The following is a 15,501-nucleotide window of genomic DNA, read 5'->3' as shown; positions in this document are numbered from 1 at the left end:
GAGGACAAGGCATTTGATCTTCAAAGGGCTTTCATCTTCTGCAATGGCACAGGATGGATGCCAACATATCTGTCTGATTGCAGGGTAGGGTTGGTTTGGGGTTCCATGTTCAGGCAGTAGGGATTTTGCTGATGTGGTTTTCATTTTAAAGAGATGTAAACTGTAAAAAAAAAAAAAAATAAAAAGAGCAACAACATGAGACTATGTCCCTATATAAAAACTTCTTTTCTCTTGCGTGCAGCGGAAAGGAAGCCTCCTTTGTTTAACATGAACGCAATGAGTGCCTTATATCACATAGCGCAGAATGAATCCCCTACACTACAGTCTAATGAATGGTGAGTATTGCTGAGGGAGGAATGTTGTAGGGGATCGCTGTAAATGGACTGCTTTGTCATGCTGAGCTCTTGAAATGGCTGGAGTCCTGTTGGGAGGATGTGAGCTGGAAGGTTCTCATTAGATTCACTATACATTTCGTACACAAAATTGACCAATTACTAAATATATGTTTGAGACTCTTCGCTGTAGTAGGAGCAGGACAGGCTGCTGGAAGAACTTAAGATCCTGTAAAAAATTCTGTTCATGGGTCAGTAAACTTTTGAAGCTCCCAGGCTAGCCAAAACTGTGGGGTATAGTTGGTTTTTTTTTAATCACAAACCACACTGTCAATTTCTAAATCCTGTTTTATTGAAGTATTGCTTTGCAAGATGAGGACACAGCTTGTGTGTGGCAAGTGTCTGTTGCATAAACTTCAGAAGAATAAAGCACAGTAGTAACATTTTGTGCCTCCCAGCCTCAACAACTGTCTTTTGCAAACAGCAAATACAGTAAACTAATTTCAAAAGTTAAAAACTTCCTAATTATGGTTTACTGGACCATAGTTCTTGGCCTAGGAGCTACAAGCATCCAGATGTGAGGATCTTGACTCCTTAATGAATTAAATTGGGTCGTTAACATAGGTTGATTTTTTTTGTTCTCCTTGACACAGGTCTGATTATTTTCGAAACTTCGTAGATTCTTGCCTCCAGAAAATTCCTCAAGACAGGCCTACATCAGAGGAGCTTCTGAAGGTTGGCTCGCTTGTCCTTTCTGTTTTCCATGTGGTATTGAAAGGGGCTGTGCCCTGTGATGATGATCTGTCTCACCTACTGTACAAGGTTATGGTTAATGGTGCTCAAACACCTTTGAGCTGCGAGTGCTGTGGGGTGTCCTGAGCTGGCAGCCCTGGTTTGCTGCCTGTCTGCAGTGTCTCACAGTGTTCCCCAGGTGACTTTCCAAGCCAGCCTTGGAGTTCTCAGCATAAAAGGTCACTCCACCAAGTGATACTGGATGACCATCGACTTGTCAAGAGTTTTAGTTTTTAAACTCAGTCATTCCAGTGATTGTAATTAATCCTGACAGAGCTGCTGTGCATTAGCTAACAAATACCTTTTGTTACTCCCCTCTCTGTTCTGTGCTATACGACACTCCACTGTGCTTTATGCAGTACCTGAAATCCACTGTTGGGGAGAACGGGGCAAAAAAAGCAGTTTTTCTTCCCTCTGTTTTTCCTTGGCATGAAAAAGCCTCAGCAGTCTGCAGGCTTTTTCTTGCTTTTTCTAGCTTCTTTTTTAATTCTTCGTTTGTGCTCCCGAGTGCTGCAGGTACTTGGCTTTGCTCACTGTAGTCTGGAGACAAAGCCAGTGGGGTAGATTGTTGCAAAAGGCTGACATGTGAACAGAACTCACAGAGAAGTTGGGTGTTGGAGCAGCTTTTTATGTGAGACTTTGATGGATTTCCTTTGTGGCATCAGGTGGCATTCAGAATTTTGCTAACTTGTCATTCTCTTTACAGTGCTTCTGACATTTTGGCTTTCTTTTTATCCTGGCCCTGCTTCTGCTAAACAGTGTTTTTCCAAATTTTTTGCATTGCAGGGAAATGGATGCTATTTATGAAGGTTTTATCAGCACCTTTTTGCATGGTTTTACCTAAAAATGGCTCTGGGGACTTGTGCCTCTTTGAAAACTGTCTATTCAGAAAGTAAATGCAATTATCCAGGAAAGGTTTCGGTGTGGGTGTGTAGTCCTGCCATTTCAGAATTCTACAGATTGGTTTTATTTTGAGCAATGTGCTGCAATTAAAGAGAACATTGATGGAAATGAAATGTTTGGGAATGTATTCCTTCCATAACTATGGTCTGAAACAGCTGCATGCCACTTTACAGGGACAGGTAGGGAATGTGCCATGTTGGAAACAGCATTGCAGTTCTCCAAAGGAACAAAATGAAAGTAATGGTGGTGTTAATAATGACTCATGCTTCCACAGCACATTGCATCTGGAGACTGCAAAAGCTGCTTCTGACATACACAGACAGTTCTTGCTTTACCTGTGGGCAAAATACAGCCACCCTTGCAGAGAAATGTAGTGAATATCTCCAAGAGAAGAGCAGAACGTGGGGAACTGTTCCAGGACCAAGCTCTAAGGTTCACAGCCTATTTTATGACTCAGAGCTGTATGATGAATATTTGATTCCCAGGCTTTTCTAAACAAGGAAAAGGGTTTTATACTGAGAGTTAGCTGATGAGTTAATTAACATTTGGTTGAAGATACTAGCCAGTCTAGCACCTTTAGCTTTTATTTGGTATTTGTTGCTCTTCCCTCACCAAACCACTAGTAGGTAATGTCTCTGAAGTCTAGGTTTATAGTGAGCCAGTTTTCATGGCATGTAAAATGCTATTTCTGGGTTTTTACACCTTTATTTTTTGGTACAATCATTCTGAAATCTATCTGGATTTCAAAGTCTGAAAATAATGCCAGTGTTGGCTGTGAAGATATTCTCCTCCTGTGCAGGGAAGAGGGCTAATAAACCCAACTAGAGCTCATCACTGTGTCCTCAAAGCATGTGCATTGGAGGCATGAGAGGCCACTCACCTATTTGTGTTCTGCAGCACATGTTTGTTCTTCGAGAGCGGCCTGAAACAGTGTTAATAGACCTGATTCAGAGAACAAAGGATGCAGTGAGAGAACTGGACAACCTGCAGTATCGTAAAATGAAGAAGCTCCTCTTCCAGGAGGCCCACAATGGCCCTGCAGTGGAAACACAGGAGGAGGAGGAGGTGAGAGAAATGCTGGATTTCATCGCTGAACCACAGAGAATGAGACTGTCATTTAAATAACCACAATTCAGATACTGCTGAAACGAAGGGAGGCTGTTTACACACCTGGCTGTAAACACCATCTCCCTCTTTGTGCTTGGAATAAAGCTACCTCAAGGCACAAACAAGGACAAACAGGGGAGATGCTTAGTGCTGGCAAGAAGCTGTGCCATGTGTTCATGCTTGAACAGTCAGCTTCCAGTCCTGTAAATCCTCGCTTTCTTTGCCTGTTTATGAGGCTTCATGAGGACTCTTTAGCAACTGCAGTTAACCTCTGTTTTGACCATATGTACTGAGAATGTTGTTCTAAATCTAAGGCATTGAGGTTTTTACTTGATATATTTTGAAAAAAAAAAAAAAAGAAGAAGAAAAGAAAACCAGGTCATCAGGGAAGTTGATTTCTCTTTTTTGGGTTGAGTGCTGCAGTCCCCATGAAGAGAAGTAGACTCTGAATTCCAGTTCTCCTGTACAGAAAGGAGCCTGCAAGGTGCAGGGTCCCAGCTGAGCACTCAGGTGATTCTGGTGTCACAGCAGTTTGTGGTGACATGCTGTGGCTGATACATGATAGAGTTCAGCTTGTTAACAGGCTCGCTGTTGAAAAGAATCTGACATCAGCCAGTTAATCTTGACAGGGCTGACTCTTTCTCTCCCCAGCACCCCACAAGAAAAACGTTTCATGGCGATGCCTGGAGGGTGGAAAGTGCCATGACATGGCAGGTGGATGCCTTCAGAGAGAAATGGAATGAATGTTCCATTTGGTGATGTCCGTGGGTACCACTGGGATGGGTTTGAATTTTCTTTCTAATTCCTTTCTCCTAGGAACAAGATCATGGCGTGGGCAGGACGGGAACAGTGAACAGTGTCGGAAGTAATCAGTCCATTCCTAGTATGTCTATCAGTGCCAGTAGCCAAAGCAGTAGTGTTAACAGTCTTCCAGATGCCTCGGATGATAAGAGCGAGCTGGATATGATGGAGGGGGACCACACCGTGATGTCAAATAGCTCTGTCATTCATTTAAAACCGGTAAGCACTGGATTCTTACTGCAGAACTTGGAAGCTGTAAAGTGGGAGAGAATTTGTTTGGCACAAAGTCAGCTGTTCCCATTCCCTAGTCATTATCTGCAGTTTATATTATTGTGCCCCAAATATCTATATATGAGTGTGCACTGGAGACTTGGGAAAGTGGCTGTGAAGATGGTTTATTTTTGTTAATTCACTAAAAATTATTTGCCTAATGGAATTGTTTCAAAAGCAGTTTGCTTTGTCAGGAGGAGTTGGAATGGGAGGTTGTAAATAGGTTTGTTTGGTGGCTACCCTTAACATGCATAGCAGTGCCTTGTGGGACAACAGGATGTGTGACTTCCCCTTTTTACCTCCTCGTTAGATAATTCTTAAAGTCAGGGCCTACAGTAGAAGCTGAAATCAGTTCTGCAGCACCCAGCTTCCCAGCATTTGATTTGAATATTTTGTTAATGAATAAAGTGTAGGGAAAAAAAAGCAGCAGAAACCACTTCCGTGCTTTCCCTCTGCCAGATGAAGGGTGGCCTGGGGAGTGCCCTCTGAGCTGGGCTGCTCTTGCCATGGAGGGGTTATCACTCCGTTTGCTCAAAGCACTACCGTTGCTGTGGCTAATGATAGGTGTGGCTAGAATGTCTTGTTCTTTGCCCAAATACGCAACAAAGACACAGGTATTTCCTCAGGGAGTTAATTAGTGTATCATATCTAACTAGTAATCGCTCTGTGATGAATGACAAACTCAAAATAAGAATGTGGAATACACCATGACAAATTTTAAAATTTGCTTTGAGGTATTTCTGCAGTGGGTGTAATGAAAATCTTCCTCTGTCTTTCAGAGCTACAAAGATGTTGTTTTTTGTCTTTCAGAGTTGATAAAATCTACTTTATAGCTTTTATGTTTTGTTGCAGTAAACTGTTTAACTCAGCTTTCAGTTTTCCATTATTTTTTCTCATTTTCAGCTTTGGTTAGTAATCTTCCTCTTAGTAATAAAAATTCAGTATGAAATTTCTGAAAGCAAAGGTCGTAGATCAGAACTCCTTTTGCAGCATATACCTTCAGCAGCAGGAGGATCTTTCAGGGCCGATGAATGTAAAACGCTTTTTTCTCCCTTTCAAATAATGAGACCAAAATTAAAAATCTTTAGTAACACAGTTTCTCTTTATTCTCTGACATTAATATTTGCTGATAAAGGAGGAAGAGAACTACAGAGAGGAGTCGGATCCTCGGACAAGGGCATCAGAACCCCAGTCTCCTCCCCAAGTGTCTCGCCACAAGTCTCATTATCGGAACCGAGAGCACTTTGCTACCATACGCACAGCGTCGCTGGTACGTGGAGGGTTGGTTTGGGGAGAGCTCTGCAGGAGAAGATGCTTTGAACACAGCTCTGTGCAACTTCTCAGAGCTTTCAGAATATCACCACAATATGAGTTATCTTCATTGACTTGAGATACTGTCACTGAAATAGTTTAGCGTCAGTTAATAAAAGCTTCACTGAGATACCTGGGCAGATGTAATTTGTGTATATTAAATATTTTAAGTCTCAAATCCAGTGTGCCCCGTAGAATATAGGAAACCATTTATAATAATAAGCTGGTTTTTTATTTTCATATGCATATTATGAATATTTGTGGGTGTGTGTATGTATCCACCCTCATTGTATTAGGCTAAAAGGCCATTATTTAGTACCAGCTTTATAACAATTGTACTGTTTTTCTCTTGGAGCCCAAGTGAGCTTATCTCCTACAGCCGAATTGAGTTTTTAATCTTCTCTGCTGCCATTAGGATGTGTGCTTTTCTTTACAACAAAATCATATTTCTTAACTGAATCGTTTTCTTTTGTGGTTTGAAGACTGCTGAAAAGCAGATTAAGCAGCATTAAGTTCCTCTGGCCCGATGTGGTTATCTTCCTAGGTGACAAGGCAAATGCAGGAACATGAGCAAGACTCTGAGCTCCGAGAGCAGATGTCTGGCTATAAACGTATGAGAAGGCAGCACCAGAAGCAACTGATGGCATTAGAGAATAAACTGAAGGCAGAGATGGACGAGCACCGCCTCAGGTTGGACAAAGATCTCGAAACACAGCGTAACAATTTTGCTGCAGAAATGGAAAAGCTAATTAAAAAGCACCAAGCTGCCATGGAAAAAGAGGTAGGAGGTTATGGTTTATCAGACCAACCCATGTTTGTTAATTACATTGAATTGTCCACTTCCCCTCACTGATGCAGAGATGACAGTGTGGACTCTGAGGTGTCTTGTTTTCAGGAGCCAAGCAAATTGGTAATTAGAAAAAGGTTAATACATCACCTCCTTACACTAAGGGGTTGTGTAACTAGAGAAAAGGTATGTCCTTCATGGCAGTGGGTTGTACTGAATGTTGGAATCCTGACCCCAGAAAAAACACTGAGGGTTTTCCTCTCTCTTGCCATGTCTGTGCTGTCAATAATTGCCTGCCATTGAGTGTTGTGGAGTCAGATTAGCCTGCGGAGAAATGTGCCAGCTACACTTAAATGTTCACTGTCTAGTTGTGCATGGATATGGGGGGGCTGTGCTTTTAAATAATTGATAATGAAGTGGTGCTGCCTACAGCAGCTGTTATCGATTTTTGTTCATCTCTGATCTCTCAGTGGAAGGCTGAGGATATAGTTTATCATGAGATTTTGACTTTTTTAGGCAAGATTAGCTGAACAATAGGACTGAGGGAATGTGGTACTGGAGGAGGACTCTGCTGGGTGCCTTGATGGGATGGGGATTGAGGAGAGAGTGAGGACAAGCTCCTCTGACTTGGACTTGTCCAGAGGTGTGGTGAATATTGTGGTGACTACCATGAGTTCTGGGTCTTGAGGCTGAAATTGGACATGAGCTGTAATCCATTGGGACTCAGACTGACTTGCTGCTGGATTTGCTGTAGGCTAAAGTGATGGCAAATGAAGAGAAGAAGTTCCAACAGCATATTCAGGCCCAACAGAAAAAAGAATTGAACAGTTTCCTGGAGTCTCAGAAGAGAGAATATAAACTGCGTAAAGAGCAGCTGAAAGAGGTAACTCATCTCCAGTGAGAAGTGTGTGATGCGGTGTGAGAGTGGTGAGCCTGTGAAAATAAAAGTGACACTGCACCACACATCTTCCACAGGGTAACAGCAAGTCTGCATTTCATGAGTAGAGTCCTGTGTGTACTATATTTATTTCATCTCTTTGACCTTTGAGTAAGAGAATTTATTTTTTTAGTTAGTTATTGGTAATTGTATGTTTATCTTCTGGAAGTTCAAACCTCTCCATTGTTCAGTACTGCCTTTTAGCCAGAAACGTGCAAAGTTGGCAATCCTAAGGAATGAAAAGTTTATGAAAGGTCATGAAGATTTTTCTCATACATTGTTGCTGCAGGTAGTGGCCATTCTCTGCAGTAGTTTCTGAAATTTTTAATCATTTAGTGATATTCATGTACAGGAGCAAGAGAACAGAGCAGTAAAGATGATCTGCATTTTTTGTAAGGACAATATCTGTAAAGGACTATTAATTTTAATGGAGAAAGCTCTGTAATTACTTAATAATCATTGCATTTTAGTGAAAATCAAGATCTCTGTGAAATGCAGAGAAACTGTAGATTCAAACTTCCTGATTTTTTTGTGGAGTGACTGAAACCGTAAGCACTATAAATAATTTTTTTTGAAAGAACCATTTAATGCTCAACCATCAACTTGTGTGACACAACTTTGGAACTTGCTCCAAAGGGAAATATTCCCAAACCTAGGCATTTCCCAGGAGAAAAAAAAGGCTAAAGAGCAGCAGAGCCAAGAAAGATCTAACAAAAACTACAGTAGCGTGGGCTCTTTGTAATAACATAGAATCTTTTTCTAAGTGGGCAGTAGATCACAGAGCACCAAGAAACACTGATGAAATACAGAGGAGTTCTGTCTCATACTTCAGTCGAAATGTATCACAACAAGTCTTAATTACTGCATGGGCATCTCTAGTATGCAATTCAAGCAAGCAGAGTCTTTTGCTAGAGATACTTTAGGCCATGTAGTACAAATGTGGAAACTCTGAAGTTTTACCTGTGAACTTCTTCACATTGTTTTTGTGAGTTAAGGCGTCTCAGTGAGCAGCTGTGCCTTGATGAGTTACTGTAGTATGGGTATGTGCTCTGATCAAGCAAGACACAAAAAAATTTCTGATGTGCTTCATGTAGCTGGAGTTCTGTTTGAACAACAGGACGTGAACACTTTCCTTCTCTCACTCCCTTGGGAGCCTGTAAAAATGTTTACCAGGCAGTATGGCAGTACCTCCAAGTGTTTTCAGTAGCAACCCCTCATTTTGACATTTTCAGCTGATACCTAGGTCTGGAAACTGTGGACATAAACTGGTATTTTGGCCAGTGCAAAAAAAAAAAAAAAAAAAAAAAAGCTGTAGTTGAATCTGCTCCACTGTGATTTGTCTCCTGGTATTTCCTTAGTGTTCCTTACATGATGTGATGCATTTTGAAGAGTCTGAGATGACACCAACCTTGAGAAGAGAGAGTAGAATGTAGTTCAGTAGTTTATTAGTCAGGTCTGTCCAGTTTGTGGCCAAAGAGCTTAATGTAACTATTCCCCAATTAATCACCTTGCGATTATCAGGAGCTGAATGAAAACCAGAGCACTCCAAAGAAGGAAAAGCAGGAGTGGCTCTCTAAGCAGAAGGAGAACATCCAGCATTTCCAGGCAGAAGAAGAGGCCAACTTACTGAGGCGTCAGAGGCAGTACTTGGAGCTGGAGTGTCGCCGCTTCAAGAGACGGATGCTCCTGGGCCGCCATAACCTGGAGCAGGACCTGGTTCGAGAGGTAAGGGAGCAGGCAGAGATGAGACCTGGGTGCACCTGTGTGAAATGCATCTCACAGGAGCACCTGCAGTCCAACAAAATCACACAGAAATGTTTGTTACCACATCCAAAGTGTTTTGGTAGAACAGTGGTTGGATGCTTTGCAGTGCCAGCTGGTAATCCCTGTGGCATCCAGTGTACAGGTTAATGCCCTATTGCAGGAGAATTGTTAGGTCCAAAAAGTCACCAGACACAACAGTTAACAGAAAATGCTTACTGTGAATCCTGTTGAGCATCTAGAACAGGAAGAAGAAAAGTGAAATGAGGAAGGAAAAATTACCGGTGGCATTGCTGTCTGCTGCTGATAAGACCAAGAAACTCTGTGGTCTGTCCTCAAATGCCTTGGAAAGAGAAATGCCCTTGTGAACAAAGTGAAATGTCACTTTGTCAACGGAAATCCAAGTAAGTACAAAGAACCTAATAATTCCCTCTGTCCTCCTGCTAGGAGCTAAACAAAAGGCAGACACAGAAGGACCTGGAGCACGCCATGCTGCTGCGTCAGCACGAGTCCATGCAGGAGCTGGAGTTCCGCCATCTCAGCACCATCCAGAAGATGCGCTGCGAGCTGATCCGGCTCCAGCACCAGACCGAGCTCACCAACCAGCTGGAGTACAACAAGCGCCGCGAGCGGGAGCTGCGGCGCAAGCACGTCATGGAGGTCCGGCAGCAGCCCAAGAGCCTGAAGGTACTGAGGGGTGCAGGAGCTCTGAAGGTGCTGAGGGGTGCAGGAGCTCTGAAGGTACTGAGGGGTGTAGGAGCTCCCATGTGAGCTGGTGGCAGTGGACAAGAGGTCCATGGAAGAGTGGTCCATTACAGCCTTTCTATAGTGCAGGCAAGGCCAAGGTGATCTGAAGCTTGTTAACTTGAGGAGCACCATAGTGGTGATCAGCATTACAGGATATTGCAGACAGGCCACAGCAGCACTAGTCCCTCCTCCTCTTTGAAAAGCTCTTCTCAGCAATGTCCCTTCCTTTCTGGGGTAGTTTTAAATGCATTTAATGTTCACAGTATGCTTTTTTTTCCCACTCCTACACCATTTTCTGATCCTTCTCTCCCCCATATTCAAAAATAAAGTCAGTATTTCTGTAATGAAGCAGTGTAATTTAAAAACAAAACCCAAAAGCTTTGTGTGTGCATCAAAATGAACTTCACTTTCAGTCTTGGCTAACTCACCTGGTTAGTGTGTTTTTATACTAAAGCTGGCATGGTGGCAGGTGGGGAGGGGGAAGAGAGAGACACCAGCCAAGTGCAGTGTCCTCAGGAAGCTCCTGGCACTGACCTTTGCTGTTTGTCTCTTCTGGGTTTCTCATGCTGCCCTTGTAGCTCTGGTGGCTGACCAGAATTATGGGGCCTGTGTGATTGAGGCTTTTAGTGTTTTTGTTTAAGCCTTCACTTCATCAGAAGAAGTCCAGTGGTTTATTTTGAAGTGTCTGAGAAGGGCCTCTCACAAAGCTGCCTGGTATATTTCCTTTGAGGAGGCAGACTTCTTCTCTCCACCCAGTGTTCAGCTGTGCCAGTAACAAAATGAGTGTATGGCATACTGAGCATGGGGTTTCTTTGTTGTTTTACATCTTTCCTCCTCACGATATTTTCTGTCTGACTTAGTTTTCACCACCTGCAAGTTATCTTCTTACAGAGAAAATAACCAACTTGAAAACACAACTTCAGAAAAGAAAAAATGATACCTGATTTGTCAATATTACAATATTAAATAGTGAAAACCTGGCTTGTGAGAACAAGGAACCATCTGATCACTGCTGAGAATCTCCAAGGATATAGTGTATAAATAGCAGATGACTTCACAGGGAAGCTGTGCTGCACTCTGAGCTGAATAAAACTGAAGCAGCTGTATTAGGTTGATCCTTCTGAGATTAGCATGAATGAGTTCTGCCTCCCCAAGGTGATGTGGTGCAAACACGAGTGGGCAGCATATCCATTCTCCTTCCCTGGCAGCAGGATCTGTGGTACTTCTGTGCTGCAGGGGCTTGGCTGCCCTCACACCTCTGCAGACTCTGCAACCCCTTCCCTTTTCCAGGGAGGACAGGGCTGGAGCGTTTTGCAGGGAGCATGGAAAGCTTGCACTTTGCTTTGCATGGCTGTTCTGTCATTAGTGAAGGATTTCAGGCTTGAGCTGTCAATCCTGCACCTTTGCAAACAGGCAGTGCTAACAGCAGAGCCCGTGGACAACCGTTGGGTTTGTAGCACAATCCCCTCTTTATCGAGGCTGTTCTCTAGCATTAACTCCTTCTCCTGCCTCTGACTAATGCAGGCAAGTATTCTTAATTGAACAGATAATTTGACCATTTGTTCAGTTTCTCTCCCCAGCAACGTTTTCCCTCAAGGGCACATTTCAGGCTTTCCCTTTGTTATTTAGTGAGGCCCTTTGTCCTGGAAGCAGGTTTTTAACGGTCAGTGTCTGTTCTGTGACAGCACCAGAAGGACCCATAACTAGAATTCACCCTTCAGTGAAAACGGCTGTTATTATTTGGAGTGTGTTAATTGTGATGCAAATACCCTCTTGCTGGTATTTCACAATACTAGGTCAAAATGATCTTGTCAGAAGTCTGACTGGAAATCTTACCCCTCCCTTCTGTTTCCTGTTGTTAAAGCCTTTGGATTGGGAGCCTGTAAACAGTCTGGTGTCCAAGCAAGACTTCACAAAAAATGAGGACAAAATAGGTTGATAGTGTTTTGCTGTGACCAGGTCCCTGATGGGAATGTGTAACCTGCTGACACTTCCCTTAAGGGCAGTGAGAAACAACCTTAGAGGTTTCCTGGAAGGAAATAACTTTCTGTGAAATTCAGAAAGGTTAGAAGTGATGCATTCCTCTTCATGATACGTGTTTTGATTTGAATCAAACCCATCTTTGTCCTGTTCTCTGCATCAGGTTAGCAAAGTGTTATTGTTCTTCTATGCAGCAGAGTTTGCTTAGGCTGGGTGTGTTGTTTGATCCCACTGCACCTTTTGAGGTGGTTGCAAGTGCTGTGCTTATCACCTGCCCTGCTGAGCCCTGAGTTGGTGCCAGGAGCAGCACTGGAGGGGCTGATTTGGCCAGGCACAGAAATCTGCCTCGCTGGTTCATATCCCAGAGCTCTTCCAACTTACTCAAACAGGAGTCTGGTCCTGTGCTCTCTTTGTACCTCTGGTGCTTCAGTATTTGGCACGGTGCCTAACAATGGAAAGGCTCTCATGTCTGATTTTAGTGATTTGTGTTTATTTATTTATTTGTTTATTCTTACCATGGTGAACTTGACCATCAATTAACCATCATCACTCATCACTTCTGGATTTTGCTTTGTTAGTAGTATCCCTACCAGCCATGCCATAGAAAGATACAGAGAACTCCAGAGCCCCCTTGTTTTCAAGATCTTGAAACACTTAGTACATGTTAAACTTCACAGGCTGCTCTGAAGGCAGGAAAAAGAAAAAAAAAATATTCAAGGTCATCCAGCAAAGCTGGATCCCAATACCTTTTCCAGTATTGGTGTCCCCCAACCCTATGTGCAATCACAGCTATGTCTCTAAACAATACAGAGATGTTAGCAAGTGCAAAGGGAGGAAAACTCCATTTCCAGTAAGCCTCCACTGGGACTGGGAAATTGTTTTGTTGGCTAGACCAACACAATACTACTGTTTGTGGTGTACATTTTAAAGCATCTAGTCTTTTTTGGGTTTCTTTATGAAAACCAGGCTCATAATATCAAGGGTTAGAATACATCTTATATTCATCAAACCCTCAATGGAAAAAGCATTGCTCTTTTTTCCTGTCCTCTCCCATGCACCAGATCTGCTTCTTTTCATAACATTAAGTGCTATTCATATATATGTGCCATACAAGCACAGTCGTGTAAGTATGGCTTTTGGTGCTAATAAATATTAGTCCTGTCCCTCAAGAACTTTTCTTGAAAAGCAACACCCAGGACTGGATTCAGTCCAGTGACAAATGTGAGGCTCTTTGTGCAGAGACAGCTGTATTTAGGCTGGAGCTTTGTTATAAAAGTGTCTGTATTGTAATTGTTTTGCACAGTAGCAGTGTCAAAGCAGCTGCAGCAATAGTCATTGCCTCTTGTGTATTTTGCTTCCCTCCTTGCACTGTAGATGTTAATATACATTTGTGGATTCTTGAACTCATATCCTTAATGTAATCCTAAATATCCATTTGAATGGATATTTTGCTCATTTGAAACATGCTGGTTTTTTCTTTGTGTCCCCTCCATCTTTCCAGTCAAAAGAACTACAGATAAAGAAGCAGTTTCAGGATACATGCAAGATCCAAACCAGACAGTACAAAGCACTGAGAAACCATCTGCTGGAGACCACGCCAAAGAGTGAACATAAAGCTGTCCTCAAACGGCTCAAGGAGGAGCAGACCCGGAAGCTGGCTATCCTGGCTGAGCAGTATGATCACAGCATTAATGAAATGCTCTCTACACAAGCTGTGAGTCGCCTCTGAGGGACCCAGGGTTCCTCAGCCAAAGAGGGATGTTTGCATTTTAACCGCTCTGTATCCTGACAGCAGGCTTTCTGCTTCCTTGCTGCACACGCCATTCCCTGCACAGTCCTTCCTCCGTGTTTAGAAAGCAGAGTTCAAACGCAGAGGAAGGACCTACCACCCCCTCCAGGCAGGCTGAAGCTGCTGTTGTAGAGATGCAAAGTGATGCATCTGTGTGACCAGTGAACTGCTTTTGCATGAGATGTGGCAACATAAACATCCCTGTTAGAGCATCATTACATAGTGCAACTGGCTGTCTTAACTCATTTAGATTTTGATTTGTTGATGGTAGCAACCCAAGCATGTGCCACCAGTGGAAGATGCTCATCGAGTCATGGAGGAGTCCACAGTTTTGACAGTAAATCTGAGGTCAAAGTGTTGTGGCAGTTCTGTGATTCTTTCTTTAAGAGATCCTTCTTTAAGGAATGACCACATGAGCAATGCTTCAAATCCTTGCTACAGCTTAATGTGCACTTTTCTTTGCAATTCTTGCATATTGCATCCCGCTCACATCACTTTGTACACAAATTTAACACTGTGAGGCAGGGTAGCTGGCTTCTTTTATGATGGGAAGGTTAAAAGTTCGTATCATGTTGCTTTTAGGTTTATTTCATTATATCCTTGTGCCCAAGTCCTGCATTGGCAGGGCTCTGGACTTAAGTCTCCTGGGTAGAGGTAATTGGTTAATCCAGTTGAATAGAGCAAGAGAGCTCCTCTTTGCCTCTAGCAAAAGGAGAGCTGAGGATGTTTGCACCTCCAGCAGTCTGGTCTCTGCAGTGTGGATCGTGGTTCCTGAGGCGCCACTGCTCATCAGCATCACTTGCATCAGTGCTGTGGGCTCACTGTCACCAGTCTTTGTCACTATAGGTCCTCTGTTCAGCGAAGCAAAGTACAATAGAGACCAATTGTATTGCTAAGAAAACAATGTCCCAGCCCATTCTCCCCCTCCCCGCGGTCCTCCCCTGGAGTGTCAGCAGTGGTTACCCCATGGTGAAACGTCTCTATTGTCTGTCTTTCCCAGCTGCGTTTGGATGAGGCACAGGAAGCAGAGTGCCAGGTTTTGAAGATGCAGCTGCAGCAAGAATTGGAGCTGCTGAACGCATATCAGAGTAAAATCAAGATGCAGGCAGAAGCCCAGCACGATCGGGAGCTGCGTGATCTTGAGCAGAGGGTGTCCCTCCGCCGGGCCCTCCTGGAGCAGAAGGTAAAGTGGGCATGTGAGCATCCTAAGCACACTCCATATTTCAGATCTTAAATTCCACTTATCAGTGAAAGATAAACTGCTCTTACTTTGCTGTATATAGTAACACAGATCATTTGGGTGTTTGTCTCTCTGGGGTTGAAAGCTCAGTGACACATAGACTAAACTTTCTGCCAGCTCAGGCCTCCTGTGTGAGCAGCTTCTGGCTGGGATAGAGCTGCCTGAAGTGTGCCAGAGGGGGATGTGCCTCTCTGGGCAGAAGGGAGAGAGAACTGTAGTCTCTGTCTCTGAGCTGGGCATTGGCTTCCCTGGCCCCTGAGAGAGCAGACAGTAACAGCCTAAGGCTGGGGCCTGCAGTTTCCCTGTGAAATAATGTATCTTATGAGCAAACTCAAGTAGCCAGAGCTACAGGTATGGTGCATCTGCTGCTCCCCAGATCTCAGCTTCAATTGGCTACGTGTATTCAGGTGCTTCTTGTTGAAGTTTGCTTCAGGTGCAGTGCTAGATGTGTGTGTAGAATTGTGAGTGGCCTACACAGACCAAGGGAAGGGAAATGCACCAAAAACTGATGGGAGGAAATAAACTGTCAGCCTTCCTCATGCAGTTGTTTTCCCTTTGGACTTGCCCTATAGGTGTCAGCCATTGCCATTCAGACATTTCCCAGTTTTGTTCATCAGTGTGTAGTAAATTAGGGCGATTACTCTGTTGGCCTCGAGGTTCTTTACACTGCATTTCTTCTAGGGGCTAATGGATGGATGCTGGGATAGTCCACAGAGCACTGCTCCACCTCACGGCCAGCGGAGG

General features: G+C 43.5%; 1 protein-coding gene across 2 annotated transcripts in view; it reads left to right on the top strand.

Moving 5' to 3' along the window:
- TAOK1 (TAO kinase 1) overlaps positions 1 to 15,501 on the top strand; it is a 69,467-nt gene that overhangs the window by 42,184 nt on the left and 11,782 nt on the right. For both annotated transcript variants that reach the window (XM_038157854.1, XM_038157855.1), the window contains 11 exons: positions 242 to 335; positions 986 to 1,067; positions 2,925 to 3,092; positions 3,951 to 4,154; positions 5,341 to 5,475; positions 6,061 to 6,297; positions 7,058 to 7,186; positions 8,762 to 8,965; positions 9,449 to 9,688; positions 13,230 to 13,442; positions 14,518 to 14,700. In XM_038157854.1, coding sequence (XP_038013782.1) covers positions 242 to 335; positions 986 to 1,067; positions 2,925 to 3,092; positions 3,951 to 4,154; positions 5,341 to 5,475; positions 6,061 to 6,297; positions 7,058 to 7,186; positions 8,762 to 8,965; positions 9,449 to 9,688; positions 13,230 to 13,442; positions 14,518 to 14,700 — 1,889 coding nt within the window. The remainder of the gene's footprint in view (positions 1 to 241; positions 336 to 985; positions 1,068 to 2,924; positions 3,093 to 3,950; positions 4,155 to 5,340; positions 5,476 to 6,060; positions 6,298 to 7,057; positions 7,187 to 8,761; positions 8,966 to 9,448; positions 9,689 to 13,229; positions 13,443 to 14,517; positions 14,701 to 15,501) is intronic.

Source organism: Motacilla alba, chromosome 19 (assembly GCF_015832195.1).
Source record: "Motacilla alba alba isolate MOTALB_02 chromosome 19, Motacilla_alba_V1.0_pri, whole genome shotgun sequence".
In the NCBI taxonomy this organism is placed as follows: domain Eukaryota; kingdom Metazoa; phylum Chordata; class Aves; order Passeriformes; family Motacillidae; genus Motacilla; species Motacilla alba.
The sequence above is the reverse complement of the archived record's forward strand: the minus strand, read 5'-3'. Positions and strand labels throughout refer to the sequence as shown.